The sequence below is a fragment of the Vipera berus genome (assembly GCF_964194415.1).
Source record: "Vipera berus genome assembly, chromosome: Z".
NCBI classification, from domain to species: Eukaryota; Metazoa; Chordata; class Lepidosauria; order Squamata; family Viperidae; genus Vipera; species Vipera berus.
The window spans coordinates 79,600,748-79,618,464 of record NC_138205.1 but is presented as its reverse complement, the minus strand read 5'-3'; the positions used below and the strand labels follow the sequence as shown (position 1 = coordinate 79,618,464).

Sequence of the window (17,717 nt, the reverse complement as noted above, 5' to 3'; positions counted from 1 at the left end):
ATGTTACTATTCCAGAAGTCTTTTACCGCCGGAACTATATTTGCCGGAAGTGGGTTGTGGCGGGGATGGCTTTTGCTGTTACTCCAGGAAGCGTTGGGGACGGAGACGTGTCTCTATTGATGGGATTGACTGGTTTGAGCTGAGTCGCTGGACGCCGTTGAAAACCTAGGCGGCTGTTTTTTTGGTGAAGGGTGGGGTGCTGTTTTAGTACTGCGGGGCCCGATCATGGCCACCTCGGCGAACCAGATAGAACAGCTACGGCGCCGCATCCAAGAGCTTGAGGAAGAGCTCGTCCGGGAGAGGGGAGGCAGTCAGGGCACCCGAGCTCGGATCGCGGAGATGAGTCCCGAGGTGACGGACTCCAATCCGTACAGGTGAGTGATGGCCGAGGAAAGGTCTGGGAGAAGGTCAACGTGCGAAGGGGGGAGGCCAGTGAAGGGCTGCCTTAGCTTCCCCTGCCAGCTGGGCACGAAACCTCTTCTGGATGCAAACCCAGTTCGATTGTTCCTTGGAATTTCAGAACTGGATTGTTATTATTTTTTACCATAGTCACAGAAACATCGTTGTTCTTAATCATAAACAGATGTTTGCAGGCAGAGAAGTGTTTTCACATTCATTCTTTGAAGCAGCAATACTAGGTGATGGGAAGGACAGGTCTCCGAGTCAGCTGACCAGCATCATGATGGACCTTATGAACCAATACTCCCCGAATCATAGAATCATAAGGCTGGAAGGGACTTCGGAGGTTTTCTAGTCCAGCCCTCTGCTTAAGGCTGGAGCTTTATATCATTCCAGTCAAATGGTTGCCCAGTCTATTTCTGAAAACCTTCAGTGATGGAGCACCCACAATCCTAGGACACAAGCTATTTCATTGATTAATTGCTCTTGCTGTCAGAAAATTTTTCCTGGACTTCTAGGTTGTATCCCTGTTGTTTCCTGTTCTGCCTTCTGGTGCCTTCGAGAGTAAGCCAATTCTCTCTTTTTTGTGACAGCCATGCAACTACTGGAAGACAGTTATGACGATCCTTCTTTTCAGTAGGCTAGGCATACCTAACTCTCTCAACCATCAATTATATGATTTAGCCTCCACATCTTGTATCATCTGTGTTGTTCTTCCTTGCACTTTCCAGGATCTCTACTATTTTTTATTTATTTTTTTGTATTGTGGTGACTAGAACTGGACGCAGTATTCCAAGTGTAGTCTCACCAGTGCAATGTAAAGCAGTACTTTCACTTCTCGTTGCCTTGTCACAATTTCTTTATTGATGCAGCCTAGGACTGTGTTGATTTTTTTGGCAGCTGGAGCACACTGCTGGTTCATACTTAAGTGGTGGTCTGGATCTCTTTCACAATTACTAGTATTGAGCCAGGTACCACCTATTCTATACCTATGCATTTGATTTTTCTTGACTAAGGGAAAACCACCAAACTGCATTGTTTAATAGGGCCCAATGCTCAACTCTGTCAAGATCCTTTTGGATCTTAGGACTATCTTCCAAAAGTATTGGCTGTTCCCTCCAGCTTGGTGTTGTCTGCAAATGTTATGAATTCCCCTTCTATCCACTCTTCTAGATCATTTATGAAGATATTGAGTACTGAGCCCAAAACTGAACTTTAAAGTATCCCATTGCATACTTCCATTGTAGTTGTAGATGTAGTTCCATTGAGGACTATCTGCTGTGGGCGATTGTTCAGCCAATTCCAAATCCATCTAGTGATGTACTGTCTATCCCATATTGTTTTTATTGAGAAATAGGGTGCAGTATACTTTGTCAGATGTCTTGCTGTCTAAGTATACTATGTCCACAGCATTTTGCTGGTCCACTAGTTTAATTACTTTATAAAAAAGGCAGTAAAATTTGTCTGACATGACTTGTTTTTAACCCACCCATGCTTGCTAAGCAACATAATTTTTTTATCTGGCATTACATAATGGAGATCAGTGCCTCATATAAGCACATACAATGCTGAATGTTCAGAACAAGTGCATTTCATTTGCCAAAGTTCAAAGCAAGAAAGGAATCATGGAAATTATTGTGAATTGCCTGAAGCTCCTGAGTCATAGTAGAAGTGTGATTCCCACATGTCAATGAGCTTGGGATTTTAGTCAAGCCACTGCCAGCAGAGATTCATCTTGGGGAAAAACTGCAAAATCTTAAGATGAACAGAACTTATGGAACTCTATATTTGATATATCTGTCACTCTCTGCTATTTTACCCCAGTATGCCCTAGTCAACTATGCCCCCTTTTTTCATTGCCAAATCCTGTTAGGTTATTGCTGAATCATGGAAAACATATTTCTTCATGTTAAAAATAGCATGAAATGGCAAAGGAAATTAATTGCTAGATATAATTTCCTTGTCAGCAGGTCAACAATTGTCCTGGCCTGAGTCAACTGTTGAAATTCATGATAGGATAATGGCTGTATCTAGCTTCAATGTGGTAAATATTAATACAGTTCTGTAATCTTTGGTGATCTTTAAATAATTTCAACTGTTACACTTGTTGTTTTTTAAACCCATTCAATAGCATTTTAATTGGCTAGAATAACTTTTATAAAGGTAATAAAAGCCAGCAAATTAGAATAAATAGCCCACAGAGCAAAAAAAAGTAATTTACAGTATGTGCCAGCTTCTTTGAGTAAGGGATTCTGTAAATGTAATGCCACAACTAAGAAGGATAGTAATTTGAAAGCTGTCATATTATCAAAATGTTATTGTGTACAACAGATTAAAACAGGTAGTCCTTCACGTACAACCATAATTGAGCCAACATTTCTGTTGCTAAGTTAAACATTTGTTAAGTGAATTTGTCTTATTTTACAACTTTCTTACCAAAGTTGTTAAGTGAATCACTGTAGTTGTTAAGTTAATAACACAGTTGTTAAGTGAATCTGATTTTCCCATTGAGTTTGCTTATGAGAAGGTTGCACAAGGTGATCATGTGATCCAGAACACTGCAACCGTCATAAATATGAATCAGTTGCCAACCGTCTGAATTTTGATTACATGACCATGGGGATGCTGCAATGGTTGTAAGAGTGAAAAATGGTCATAAGATTTTTTTTCAGTGCTGTTGAAACTTTGAACGGTCACTAACGGTCCTTAACAGTTGTAAGTCAAGGATCACCTATATACAAAACAATAAGCTATAAAAATGATGTACCACCAAAACTATAGAAGGCAAAATTTAATTGTACAACAGTTAGAAATCTATTGGCGTGTTGAATATATTTTACATATGCCGATATACAGTAACTCAGATAATTATAATCTCTTTCAGAATGTCACGATGTAATTGATATCTCCATACAGATAGTAATTTCAACAGGATAGATCTGCAGATTCTGCAGTCAACCATTGAAAACAATTTGTTAAATAGAGATTTAAAATTGAAATCATTTATGAACTGTGGAATTCTGGGAAGCTGCTATGCCCTGTAGTGAATTTAAAAAATCTTTTCTTAACAAACTTTTCTTTCTGTTTCTCTTTTCTCTAATGTAGTCGCCTGATGGCACTGAAAAGAATGGGAATTGTGAAAGATTATGAGGTGGGCTAATGTTTTTTGTAAATAACTTGTCTCAAAGTTTTAACTTGATGGGGCAAAGTATTTAAAAACTATGGGTTTTTATTACAGAAAATTCGTTCATTTGCTGTGGCAATAGTGGGTATTGGTGGAATTGGCAGCGTGACTGCTGAAATGCTGACAAGATGTGGCATTGGTAAGGTAATAGTCATTTCTTCATTATAATTACACTGTATTCTTAGTTCTGCATAGGAATATCGGTAGTCTATGGAGAAATGAATTGCCATTTGTTGAAAGTGTATTCATTGTGTGCATTGTAAGGCATGAGTAACAGACATATGAATGATGACCCCCATGATATAATTATAATTAATTTCCTTAGCTTGTATTTTACAGAATGTGTGCCTTCTCACATTTACATTTTCAGTGATACTTCCATCCTACTCTTTTTCAAAAGAAATTATTTTATTATTCAACTTAACACCGTATCATATTGAATATATTCTAAAAAGCTTACATTAAAAACAATGAGCTAGATGGTTTTTGAACAGCAACTCTGGCTTTCTGGGATTAATTTGAACTTGTTTTATCCTATCCTTCCAGTCTCCAGAGACTGGGTCTAGATATCTACCACATCTCTTGCCCAGGTTGGTGTAGGGTCTTAAAGGGTGTATAATCATTGTATGATGATCATTTCACCCAGACCAATGACTGACCTTTCCTTGCAGTTTTATGCATATTATAAATAACGTGTGGAAGAGGACCAAGCTTTTCAGCATCCCTAATTGGGATAGACATGCCTTTGACGACAAATAAGAGAAGAACGACAGGAAAATAAGTACTCTTTACCCCAATCCTTGCAGTGGTCAAGAATACATGACAAAGGATCCTGAATTGTAGAAGAAAACCAATTTGGTATACTGCTTAAAGCAGAGGTCCCCAACCTTTTGGGCACCAGGGACTGGTTCCATGGAGAGAGGTTTTTCCGTGGACCAGAGGGTGTGTGCTTTTGTGTGTTGCCTGCATCCCACAGATGGGGCTTTGTTTGTGCGGCCTGGTTACTGGCATGCTGTGGCCTGGTATTGGTCCACAGATTGGGGGTTCAGGATCCCTGGCTTAAAGAGTTGTTCTAGGAACTAGGAAAGTATGAGTTCTAGATCACCTTTAGCATGAAAACCAGTTTGGTGACTTTGGCCAGTGACTCTCTTTCAGCTCAATCCTTGCAAAATACAAATACTTGCAAATAGAAATAGAACAACTAATATAAGTATTAATAGGTATCAATAGGCACAATTCCAAGACATATGGAGCTCCACCTGAACACCATTAGCATTGACAAAATCACTCTCAGTCAAAAGGCAGCTTTACTTGGAACAAATTACAACCTGCAACGATACCATTTAACACCATCAAAAACATCAATCTATCCTAGGTCCTTGGGAAGGACTTGATAGATGGACCAAAATGCAAAATTCAGTCTAAAACATTTGGCAGATTGTGCTACTAAGAAGTTTAACAGGAGCAAAACCATATTCCTCCCATTTAGTTCTTCATTATCCACCTGAACAATCAATACCCTTTTTGTCCACATACTTCTGAAGAGAGTAAGGAATAAATGGGATTTACCCATTGTAAGATACGTATTCATGGAAGTTTATAAAATGAATGGATATCTGAAAGAAATTTCAGTCAAGTTCCATCTAAAAATTGCAAACTTAGAAACAGTTACAGATGGTTTAGAAAATTTAGTATTTGTCAATTTAATATTCATTAATCACCTAGTCTAAAAGCATTCTTCCTCGGACATTGATAATTTCTTAAGTATATTGTTTAATGATTGCTTATCTATTGCAAATAGATAAGTCCTTCGGGAAAGGGCGGTATATAAATTTAATAAAATTTAATAATAAAATAAATGTTTGGAAAGTTTCCTGGATATAACACTTTCTTAGATCAAGAAAATTGTTTAACTTTGGAGTAGTTTTGAAAATTGTGGCATAGTTGATTCACTTCTGTGGATATAGAAAAGCTCTTTTCACGAGTGCCTTAACTTCCTATATTAACTAAATTTGCTTAGTCTTTATAATTATGTGCCTTTTGCCATTTCAGCTTGGGTTTCAATTACCTATGGCTTACTGCCTTATTTTAGTTTTTCAGCTGAACTTGGTAGCTAGGAAGAAAAGAGACAGATTACCTGCATGGTAATAATTCTTAGACTAGAACAATTCCCCCTAATTCAAATTAGTTACCGTATATACTTGAGTATAAGCCGACTCGAGTATAAGCCGAGACCCCCATTTTCACCCCCAAAAACTGGAAAAAGTTCGTGACTCGAGTATAAGCCGATCCGCCGTTCTGCAAGCCTCCGCCGCCAGCAGAGGCTCGATCCGCCATTTTGCAAGCCTGAATACACAGGAATACCCTGTGTGGCCGCGGCTCTCGGGGAAGCCCTGGCTGTCCGCTTCCTCGCTCCACGCTGCCATTCGGGGCCCGCGCGTTCCCCGGGCAAATCGCGGCGCCTAGCAAGCGAGGAAACACGCCCGCTCCAGTCGCCCCCCCTTCCCTCAGGAGACGCGAAGCAAGTGACCGCCCGGAGCTTACCGAGGACTTGCGCGCGGCCGAGGCTTCGGTGCTTCCAGGATCGCGCGCACCTCTCCCAAGCCGCCACCGTCCGGAGACCTGCCGAAGTTTGGGGAGATTTGGGGAGGTGCGGGCGCACCTCCCCAAACCTCCCCAAACGTCAGCAGGTCTCCGGATCTCCGTGCCTTGCCTGCCTGCTTCTTTCCGCTGCGGAAAGAAGCAGGCAGGCAGGTCACGGAGATCCGGAGACCTGCTGACGTTTGGGGAGGTTTGGGCACCTCCCCAAACCTCCCCAAACGTCGGCAGGTCTCCGGATCTCCGTGCCTTGCCTGCCTGCTTCTTTCCGCTGCGGAAAGAAGCAGGCAGGCAAGGCACGGAGATCCGGAGACCTGCTGATGATTGGGGAGGTTTGGGCACCTCCCCAAATCTCCCCAAACGTCGGCAGGTCTCCGGATCTCCGTGCCTTGCCTGCCTGCTTCTTTCCGCTGCGGAAAGAAGCAGGCAGGCAAGGCACGGAGATCCGGAGACCTGCCGACGTTTGGGGAGGTTTGGGGAGGTGCCCAAACCTCCCCAAACGTCAGCAGGTCTCCGGATCTCCGTGACCTGCCTGCCTGCTTCTTTCCGCAGCGGAAAGAAGCAGGCAGGCAAGGCACGGAGATCCGGAGACCTGCTGACGTTTGGGGAGGTTTGGGGAGGTGCGCCCGCACCTCCCCAAATCTCCCCAAACTTCGGCAGGTCTCCGGACGGTGGCGGCTTGGGAGAGGTGCGCGCGATCCTGGAAGCACCGAAGCCTCGGCCGCGCGCAAGTCCTCGGTAAGCTCCGGGCGGTCACTTGCTTCGCGATGGGGGGGGAAAGCACGGGTGAGCGATGGGGGGGAAGCACGGGTGAGCGATGGGGAGAGAAAGCACGGGTGAGCGATGGGGGGGGGAAAGCACGGGTGAGCGATGGGGGGGGAAAGCACAGGTGAGCGATGGGGAGAGAAAGCACGGGTGAGCGATGGGGGGGGAAAGCACGGGTGAGCGATGGGGAGAGAAAGCACGGGTGAGCGATGGGGAGAGAAAGCACGGGTGAGCGATGGGGGGGGAAAGCACGGGTGAGCGATGGGGGGGAAAGCACGGGTGAGCGATGGGGAGAGAAAGCACGGGTGAGCGATGGGGGGGGAAAGCATGGGTGAGCGATGGGGAGAGAAAGCACGGCATTTTCGGGAGCAGCGGGTGAGCGATGGGGGGGGAAAGCGGCAGCGGCATTTTCGGGGGCAGCGGGTGAGCGATGGGGGGGGAAAGCGGCAGCGGCGGTTGTTGGGGGCGCAGCAGGCGAGGCAGCTTCTCAGCAGCCTGTTCCGAACGAAGGGACAGTTCTTTTTTTTTGTTGACTGGAGTATAAGGAAGGAAAAATCGGCCGCAGCCTCGGGGTAGGCTTCTCCGGGGGCGCCGCCGCGATTCTGCAGGGGCCAGGTAGGGAAAACTCGCCGGGGAAAACGGGTGCCGTTGCAGCGCCCGGCGAGTTTAAAAGCAGCGGGTGCAGATGCCTGAACAAAAGAGGAAACTCGGTTGAACTCTTCATCTCCCTGTCTGCCTTATCTGGTCTTTCAAGAGGAGGGTATTCCTTTCACTTCTTGAACTTTCCCAAAGACTTGCAAACTTTTCCAACCATTACTTCCAAGGATCTTTGATGGGGAGAGAAAGCACGGGTGAGCGATGGGGGGGGAAAGCACGGGTGAGCGACTCCGCTCCCTCCCCTCACCTCCGGGCCGGGCTTCTCGCCGGCGGGCTGGCTGGCTGGTGCTGGTCCCCGGGCGAGGAAGCGAGCAAGCGGGTGAGCGGCAGCGGCATTTTCGGGGCGGCACGGGTGAGCGATGGGGAGAGAAAGCACGGGTGAGCGATGGGGGGGGAAAGCACGGGTGAGCGATGGGGGGGGAAAGCATGGGTGAGCGATGGGGGGGGAAAGCACGGGTGAGCGATGGGGAGGGAAAGCACGGGTGAGCGATGGGGAGAGAAAGCACGGGTGAGCGATGGGGGGGGAAAGCACGGGTGAGCGATGGGGGGGGAAAGCACGGGTGAGCGATGGGGGGGGAAAGCACGGGTGAGCGATGGGGAGGGAAAGCACGGGTGAGCGATGGGGGGGGAAAGCACGGGTGAGCGATGGGGGGGGAAGCACGGGTGAGCGATGGGGGGGGAAAGCACGGGTGAGCGATGGGGAGGGAAAGCACGGGTGAGCGATGGGGGGGGAAAGCACGGGTGAGCGATGGGGGGGAAAGCACGGGTGAGCGATGGGGAGAGAAAGCACAGGTGAGCGATGGGGGGGGAAAGCACGGGTGAGCGATGGGGGGGGAAAGCACGGGTGAGCGATGGGGAGAGAAAGCACGGGTGAGCGATGGGGGGGAAAAGCACGGGTGAGCGATGGGGAGAGAAAGCACGGGTGAGCGATGGGGAGAGAAAGCACGGGTGAGCGATGGGGGGGGAAAGCACGGGTGAGCGATGGGGAAAGCACGGGTGAGCGATGGGGAGAGAAAGCACGGGTGAGCGATGGGGGGGGAAAGCATGGGTGAGCGATGGGGAGAGAAAGCACGGGTGAGCGATGGGGAGAGAAAGCACGGGTGAGCGATGGGGAGAGAAAGCACGGGTGAGCGATGGGGGGGAAAGCACGGGTGAGCGATGGGGGGGGAAAGCACGGGTGAGCGATGGGGGGGGAAAGCGGCAGCGGCATTTTCGGGAGCAGCGGGTGAGCGATGGGGGGGGAAAGCGGCAGCGGCATTTTCGGGGGCAGCGGGTGAGCGATGGGGGGGGAAAGCGGCAGCGGCAGTTGTTGGGGGCGCAGCAGGCGAGGCAGCTTCTCTCAGCAGCCTGTTCCGAACGAAGGGACAGTTCTTTTTTTTTGTTGACTGGAGTATAAGCCGAAGTGGAGTTTTTCAGCCCAAAAAGTGGGCTGAAAAATTCGGCTTATACTCAAGTATATACGGTATATCTTTTTTTAAAAAGGAAGTGATTTGTGATTACATAGACCATTCCAAGTACACATAAATTAGTATAAATAAATATTAGTAGAACCAGGACTTGGTCTTATTCATTTCTGAAGAGAAAACAGGAGGACCCAGATTGTTGGGGGCAATTAAGCTGACTTTGTAATAATGCCGCTTGGGGTGTGTGTGAAAGCCCTAACAAGCAGGCATATACATAGAATGAAGGCTACTGCTAAGCTTGTAAGCCGCCCTGAGTCTTCGGAGAATGGCGGGATATAAATGGAATTAAAATAAAATAAAAATATATGTATTATTATAACTTTTTCTTCTAGCTGCTCTTGTTTGATTACGATAAGGTGGAACTGGCAAATATGAATAGGCTCTTTTTTCAACCCCAACAAGCTGGACTGAGCAAAGTGAAAGCGGCAGAACACACTTTAAGGTATGTGATGGGGAAAGTGGGTTTACAAGTATTAAAAAAGGAGAGGTGTCTCTCCAACTTTTAAAAATATTGCCAGAAAGATAGAATATTACATTTGATGTGAAAGTCCTTTAAGAAATATTTATGTGAACATCATAAATGGTAGCTTTATCTTTTTTTTAAGGAATATTAATCCTGATGTCTGCTTTGAAGTACATAATTACAACATCACTACTGTGGACAACTTTCAACATTTTATGAATAGGATCAGGTAAAAATAGTTTTTAGAAACGTATTTACAGTATACATAATGGCACTGTTTTGACTTGGTGTTATTAATACCGTAGTAATGGTGGATTAGAAGAAGGAAAACCTGTGGATCTTCTACTAAGCTGCGTGGATAACTTTGAAGCTCGTATGGCAATTAACACTGTAAGTAATTAAGTATTCAGAAGTCTTATTAATGAACCTTGATTGGTGTTTGCTTATTCTTATCCAATAAAAATTGAGTGTCTATTTTAGAAAATTATGATAGCATGAAAAATCCGGAGCATCAAACGTGAATGCATTACAGTCTGGGATTGATTAAGTTCATTGTGTGGACTCCTTAGGTTCTGCAGTCCTGGTTCCTGCCTGATGTTGTGCAGTTGTAAAGTGAAAATGAAAAATACAATGTTCTAATGGGAAAAAGGGAGCTATTAAGAAAAATAAAATAAAAACACAATAAGGAAAAATTGAGAAAATCACACATAAATGCTAAGGGATATGATAAGATTAACAAGAGTATGCATATTATGGGAAAAATAGACGGAAATAGCTTTTTACCGCCTTAAAAATATTAGCTAGAGTAATATTAGCTAGAGTCTCTTAGGGAAGTAGTAACATTATTTTTGGAGAACGAAGCAGTCTGTTGCTTCTAAGATCAGAGGTGACCTGCACATAAAAATTGCAGGATATCAATACAGGAAAAGAGCTTTGAAGTTCTGTTTGTAATACCCTAGAAATAGAATGCTGGGCTAAATATTATCTGTGGTTTGATTTCTAATTTGGTCTCTTCCTAGGCTCTTATTCCTATTTTTAGCAAATTAAATGTCATGTCTTTTCCTAAAGGCTTGTAATGAGATTGGACAAATATGGATGGAATCTGGAGTAAGTGAAAATGCCGTTTCTGGTCATATCCAGCTGATCATACCTGGTGAATCAGCTTGTTTCGCAGTATGTAATTATCCAACTTCTCGTTCTTTTCTGCTATTAGAGAAATCCAATTCTTTCATTCATCCAATTGATTGCATTCTGTGTGTGTTAGAACTGTGCAAAGATTTCCAACCAGCTTTATGGTGGATTTGAGATCTCCAGGAATGTCCTCGCCTGCCATTTGCATCCACATACTGGTTCACAATAACTTCCAGCTTGAAAAAAGGCATTTTTATTAGGAGTTGAATTGTAATATTAAATAGCTAATAACCTATTGCCTTCAGTAATTTTTTCTTTTCTGTTAACTGAGAAAGTGTTCAAAATCCAACCTTCTTTAAAATCCTACTTTTGAAATTTTGGAAAGGTGCTCTAGAAAAGATCTCAGCAGAGGCCCAGTTATATTTTCAATTGCAGTTCAAGTGTTTGCATTCAGTCTTCCAATTCTTCCAGAACAGTTTGGAATGAGTGAGTAGCTGGCCCAAAGTTCCCCAGCAAGCTGCTTCCATAGTTGAGGTTAGATTTGGACGTGGATCTAGTATATCCCATCAAGCACATTTTACCGTATGTACTCTTTGCTACAAGACCATGCAAGATACATAATCTTTTGTTTCCAAAAAGTGGGATTAAAATGATAAAATTGGAGAGGAGTGTGACATCTCTCTTCCAAAATGCCACACTGACCATTTTTCTGTCCCTTTGACAAGCAGTCTAAATCCATCTCATGCAGTATTTTTTGTTTTTGTCTTCAGATTTTACCAGTTGCTTTTTTCAGACAACTTCTACAATATTTCCTAACCTGCAATAATTATACTTGGATTTGAGTATCGCCCAGGCTAGTCCGTTACTGCTTAATCAATGTTTCAAATACCTTGTTTCCATAATGTCATAAAATATATAAGAAATTCTGATTGGAATGATTTATGGTGACCTGATGACAAAAATCACTTGATTGGAAGATTAATGATGACCTGATTAAAAAAATCTATCCCAATGCTAGCTATCACCTAACATAGCATAGCTATTGCAACACTTCATAATCAACCGGAGCCTAATAGCCATGAATAAGTACCTGAAGATGGGCTGGGTTGCAACAGTCTGTTTTACTTTGGCTGTGTGACAGTCTGTTTTAAGTAATTCCAAACCACCTTGGGCTTCAGAATTTGTCAAGATTTGGAGTTTAATAATTTAAATATCTTATTTCCATACTGTATACACACGATTATAAGCATCTTTTTCCGCATCTTTTTCTTTTTGCCAGTGTGCACCTCCACTTGTTGTAGCTGCAAACATAGATGAGAAAACTCTGAAACGAGAGGGAGTTTGTGCAGCCAGTCTTCCTACCACTATGGGAGTAGTTGCTGGTCTTCTTGTGCAAAATGTCTTGAAGTAAGTGGCTAAATCTTTTAAGTTGCCTTAATTTTAAAACCCTGATGAGAACATTCATGAGTTTTTCATGAATGGATCTTCTACAATAAAATCTTTTGACCGAGGTTCTTTGTTTTGATCTTTTAAATTCTCCTTACATTTTCTCCAGATATTTATTAAACTTTGGAATGGTGAGCTTTTACCTCGGCTACAATGCACTGCAGGATTTCTTTCCCACCATGACAATGAAACCAAATCCACAGTGTAGTGACCGAAACTGTAGAGTGCAGCAAGAACAGTATAAGGTAAAATACAAATTCCAAAAACAAATCCCTTACTTCTCTAGTGACTTGCATTATTCATTTAGCACTTGTTAAATGAAAAAATGAACTCTTGTAGAGTGTTTTCTCCACATAAGTTAATTTCAGGTAGTCCTTATTATCCGGTGGATACTGATTTTGTAGATCCATTGTTAATAAATTCAGATCAGATCTTGTTATCCTCCGCAAAATGTTTCATATTTCTTTAGTTTGGAGTTTGTGATTCTGTTCGAAGGATATGCGTATTTTTAATAATAATAATAATAATAATAATAATAATAATAATAATAAAATAATAATAATAATAATAATAATAATAATAATAATAATAATAATAATAATAATAATAATAATTGGAAGGGAGCTTGGAGGTCATCTAGTCCAACCCCCTGCTCAGGCAGAAAACCCTATACCATTTTGTACAAATGGCTGTCCAGTTTCTTCTTAAAAACTTCCAGTGTTGGAGCATTCACCGCTTCTGGAGGCAGGTTGTCCATGTGCAAAATGGTAAATGCATAAATATATATTTTAATATTTTGTTATTCTTAATTTTGTTGTCCACAGTTAAACAGCATCCCCACAGATAATAAGAACTATCCTTATTTAATTTTGTTTTTGTGTTATTAAAAAGCTTTTCTTGTTAGTTTTGGTGTCTTTATATTTCCAGAAAAAGGAGGCAATAAATCCAAAAGAAGAGTTAATAGACCAGGAAGAAGAAATAGTTCATGAAGACAATGACTGGGGTGAGCAGTAATTAAAAAAAAGACTCATGAAGATAATGCATGTTCCTATATTTCATTGTTTTAAACTAATCTGTTTGTGATGGTATCATTTTTTTCTTTGTCCCTGAGGACCCTCAGTCAATTCCCAAAAGGAAATCAACAAAGCTATTATTACAATTTGAGGATCTCACATCTTTCTACAGTAGACTGCGAACAATGGAGAATTTTTAGGGAAGAAAACTGTTCCTACTATCAATATTTTCAGAAGAAATTGCTCAATACCATTTATTTGAAAACAAGCCATATTGTATAACAGATAATATGGAAGATTAAGAGAAGTTAGTTAGAAATTAGAACATTGCAGAGACCAACTGTAACTGTAACTGTACCTTGAAATGCCCACCATAAGGCAGGCTGATTATTTCATGAAACGTTGTAAGGCAGCGAATTATAGTCTGCCGGCCTTTCTCTCTGAGCCATTAAGGGACACGAGTTTACTTTTTTCTACAAGAGAGAATGCACAAAATAACTGGACATACTATTAACAAGAAGAAAATTTAATGGCCATACTGTTCATAATGTGGACAATTTGGTGTTATTTAGTGCAGCATACACAGCAGCACACTCAGTAAAACTTTCTACATGTTACTTATTTCTATTTAGGTTATCTGGACAGGAAAGAGCAAAAATAGTCAAGAAATCTATTATTTTTAAAGACTTTCTATGATCATGATTCTATTTTTGTCTTTATGTTTTTTGGTGGAATGTTCAGGTATAGAGTTAGTTTCAGAGATTTCAGAAGAAGAATTGAAAGATGATTCTAGTCTGGTTCCTGATCTTCCACAAGGAATTATGTTGGCTTACACAATACCAAAAAAGGTAATAAAAATGCTTGGCATTCAAGTTCTTGAAATGTGGTTTTAGGATCTAATCCATCATATCTTATTTAGAATGAGTTTAACTGGATTTTGCTAAACTGATTTTAAGCAGTTGTTTTCTAACTGCACTTTATTTCTCCAAGATGTATTATTTAAGCTGTCCATTACTGTGGAAATAATTGCAGAAGTAAAGTCATTGTACTAGCACACCTGCCAGATTTTGTTATCTCTACCCTGTGGAAAAAGTGTTTTGTTTCAGTGTGTAGTCCTTAATAGAACTGCATCTACATGGAAGAAAGCATGCATTGAGGTACCCCAAAGCTTTGTCTTAGGCCCCTACTTTTCAATATCTTCATAAAAGATTTAGATGAGGGGACAGAAGGGGAACTCACCAATTGGAGACACCAAGCTGGTGGGGGAAAAATCAACATTCCAGAACATGGGCTCAAAATACAGAAGAATCTCTACACTGGGCACTAAATTACAAAATGAAATTTAATGGTAAGAAAAGTATGGTTTTACACTTAGACAAGAAAAACCAAATACACAAATATAGAATAGGTGGTACTGGTCTCAGTAATAGTAACTGTAACAGTATTATGGAGACTTAGCAGGCAATAGCTTAAATATGAGCCAACAGTCTGCTGCAGTCTTCAAAATAGCTAATGCAGTTATTAATGCTGCATTAATAAAAGCATCGAATCAAGATCATGTGAAGTGTTATTACCATTTTATAATGCCTTGGTAAGATCACACTTAGAATACTGCATCCAGTTTTGGTCGTCACAATATGAAAAAAAAATGTTGAAACCCCTCAAGAGTTCAATTGAGCAACAGATATGATTAGGAGACTGGAAGCTAAAACGTGAAGAATGGTTGCAGGATTAGGTATGACTAGTTTAATGAAAAGAGGGATGATGATAGCAGTATTAAAGGGGTTTGCCACAAAGAAGAGGTCAATCTATTTTCCAAAGCACGTGAAGGCAGAACAAAAAGCAGTGGATGGAAACTAATCAAGTAGAGAACCAACCTAGAACTAAGGTGAAATTTTCCAACAGTTAGAAGAATAGTCAGTGGAACAACTCGCCTTTAGAAGTTGTGAGTGCTCCATCACTGGATTTTTAAGAAGAGATGAGACAGCCATTTGTCTGAAATGGTATAGTGCATCCTCCTTGAGCAGGGGATTAGACTAGAAGACCGTCAAAATCCCTTACAACTCTTACTCTTTAGGTGAATTGGATGTGAAGGAGTTATTTTTCTTTTCTATTATTAACAGGAAGAGAATGTTCCCGCTGGAGAAATGGTTGAAGAATCTGAAGAAAGTCTTGAAGAACTTATCGCTAAAATGAAGAATATATAGTGTAAAGAATGTGTCAAAGACCTATTAAATTTCAGTGCTTTTTAGCTATTTAATGGTTTCTGGCTAAATTTGCCCTTTTGTATATTTATCACTCTGTTTTGGTGATACTATCATTAAAGTCCCATAATACACTATTAGAAGCTATGAGGGTCCAATTTCCAGCAAGTATTAAAGCAACACAATAAATTTAATACTATCACAAAGGTATTTTCTGAATGCTAAGTTTACTTGTTAGATAAAGTATAAGTAAAGTAAATAAAAAGTAATCTGGCAAAAGTTCTAAGGTCCCTTATAATGTTTAGAAAAATTAAAGATTTCACTATGCGTAGCTATATTTAATTTTTGAAATACTTCTCTAATTCACTCATAATGCTAAATCATGAATTAAGTGTAGAGTTCCTTTTCTGGATGTTTTGAGTTTGAATCTTATGTATCTTGTACAGTAATCATAACAGTTGAAAGCCAAAATGAGCAAAGTTGTGCAAGACTAGTTTTGTATTTTTATAAGTCTAAGCAAACTTTATGCAGGAAGATTGCTCTTTTGCTATTTTACAATCAGCAAGAGCAATAAATCATGATCCAAGGTTAATTTTTCTGATTTGCTGTTATACAAATTCATACAGGATATGTAGTTTAAAGGAAATTCAATTGTATTAGTACAAACTCAATAATCTATAATCTGAAAGTCATTCATTAGGAATATAATTTCATTTTAAAACATAATCTTAGATTTTACATAATTTTAAAGAAAACAAAAGTGTTTCTTTCACTGTTATAGAAGAAGGGAAAGGGAATCTGTGTTTCACACTTCATGGGCTGGTTAATGCCATAGTATAACTAAAAACCATAGTTTAGCATTGTATGTTTATTTAAACTCACTTGTCTGTTACTTGATTTATATCTGTTGTCTTTTCCATTATTTTTGGCTCATAACTAATTTCTGTATATTTGATAGAATTTTATATTTTGCATCCTAAATTAAAAGGTACATCTGCATAACTGGTCGTGTTATTTAACAGTTAAAACAATGAATCTAAAGCAGGAATATTAGCAGTGTAGTTAAGGAAAAACATAGTTAGGAAGAGATGGGACTTTTCCACAAACACACTGGCCATATAGTAAAAAAAACTTCTTAAAAATCATTATGATTTAATTTAATGGGAAAATATTTCATAAACACTCAAAAGTCTTGTCCGAACCAAGTCAAGAATGAAAAATAAACCCAAAGATACACTTTACAAGCCAGAGAAAATGGATGGGAGCCTTTGGTGGACAAAAACCTTAATTTAGTTTCAATAATATTATTTACTTGTACATTATCCTAGATATGTAACAAGTATTGATACTGAAAACCTTAATACATTTGAGATATGTTGAATAATGGATACAGAAGAAAATAAGGTTAAAAGATTCAGGACAAAAAAGTGTGAATTGAGTATTAGGTGGCAGCAAAGGATGCATATACAATTAGTCCTCAAGTTACGATCATTCAGTTACAACGGCTGAACAAATTATTGTGTCTGGTCCTTGGAGTTTCAGCTGTGCCACATCAGGTCATCATGATTTGGATGCTTGGCAACTGGCTCCCACTTTTTTTATTATTATTACAAGTTTTATTGGTTTTTTAATATTTACATATACATGTATTTGTGAAGCAATATGGTGGTTGGGTAGTCAAAAGTAACAAATAACAGGTTGTTTGTAAATAGTTCAGGTTGCATCAATAAAGATTCCTTCTCTAATTCCCTTAGTTTTCACATAGTCAAAGTAATCAAGTTAATACATTTCTAGTTGTGACCTAGTCAATTAACAAAATTTCAATATAATTTCACTAATACATATCAAAATCCTGTTTTTAAGTTTTACTTAATTGCAATAAAATATTCTAAAGTAGCCTATAACATACAAAAAAAGCTTAATTTTGGGGTAACCCACAATTCCCTATTTCAATAAAAGAATAATTCTCGTCTATAAAACTTAAATTGTTCATTATAAAACATGATTTACCAGTAAAGTCGTTTTCATCTGAACAAATTACCAATTATTAGAAAAATATTTTTTGTCTTAATATATATATATATATTTGTCTTTATATATATCGCCTTCCTTTTGTGCCAATCAGGCTTCCATCTTAGTGCCTTTGAATTTTTAAATGTGTCTCCCTTTCTTCCTCCACCTCTTATTTGAATCTGAGGAGACCATCCAAATGACAGTTTTGCCAAGCTGGTGTCCCCTTTATAATCATTGAAATATTGCTTTAATAGCTCAGGTTTTGATGTTTGATGTAATATAATTGTCATTAATTCAGTCTGATCTTTTTCTTCTTCCATTTCCATCTGGGTTAGGTAGAAAGTAGTAGCTAATGTTGTTATCGTTTGATTAGCTGAATCC

General features: G+C 40.4%; 1 protein-coding gene across 2 annotated transcripts; it reads left to right on the top strand.

Annotated features, from left to right (window-relative positions):
• The first annotated feature begins 77 nt into the window (after positions 1-77).
• On the top strand, positions 78-16,325 carry UBA5 (ubiquitin like modifier activating enzyme 5). Of its 2 annotated transcripts, none has more exons than XM_081345178.1 (12): positions 78-374; positions 3,505-3,550; positions 3,638-3,727; positions 9,399-9,508; positions 9,672-9,758; positions 9,835-9,919; positions 10,598-10,702; positions 11,940-12,067; positions 12,216-12,351; positions 13,034-13,109; positions 13,861-13,967; positions 15,243-16,325. In XM_081345178.1, the coding sequence occupies exons 1-12, from the start codon at positions 226-228 to the stop codon at positions 15,324-15,326; spliced, it is 1,203 nt and encodes a 400-aa protein (XP_081201304.1). In that variant the 5' UTR covers positions 78-225; the 3' UTR covers positions 15,327-16,325. The 2 variants fall into 2 exon arrangements, with proteins under 2 accessions (XP_081201304.1, XP_081201305.1); XM_081345179.1 differs by having other exon boundaries at positions 316-374; positions 3,638-3,722.
• The last annotated feature ends 1,392 nt before the right edge of the window (positions 16,326-17,717 follow it).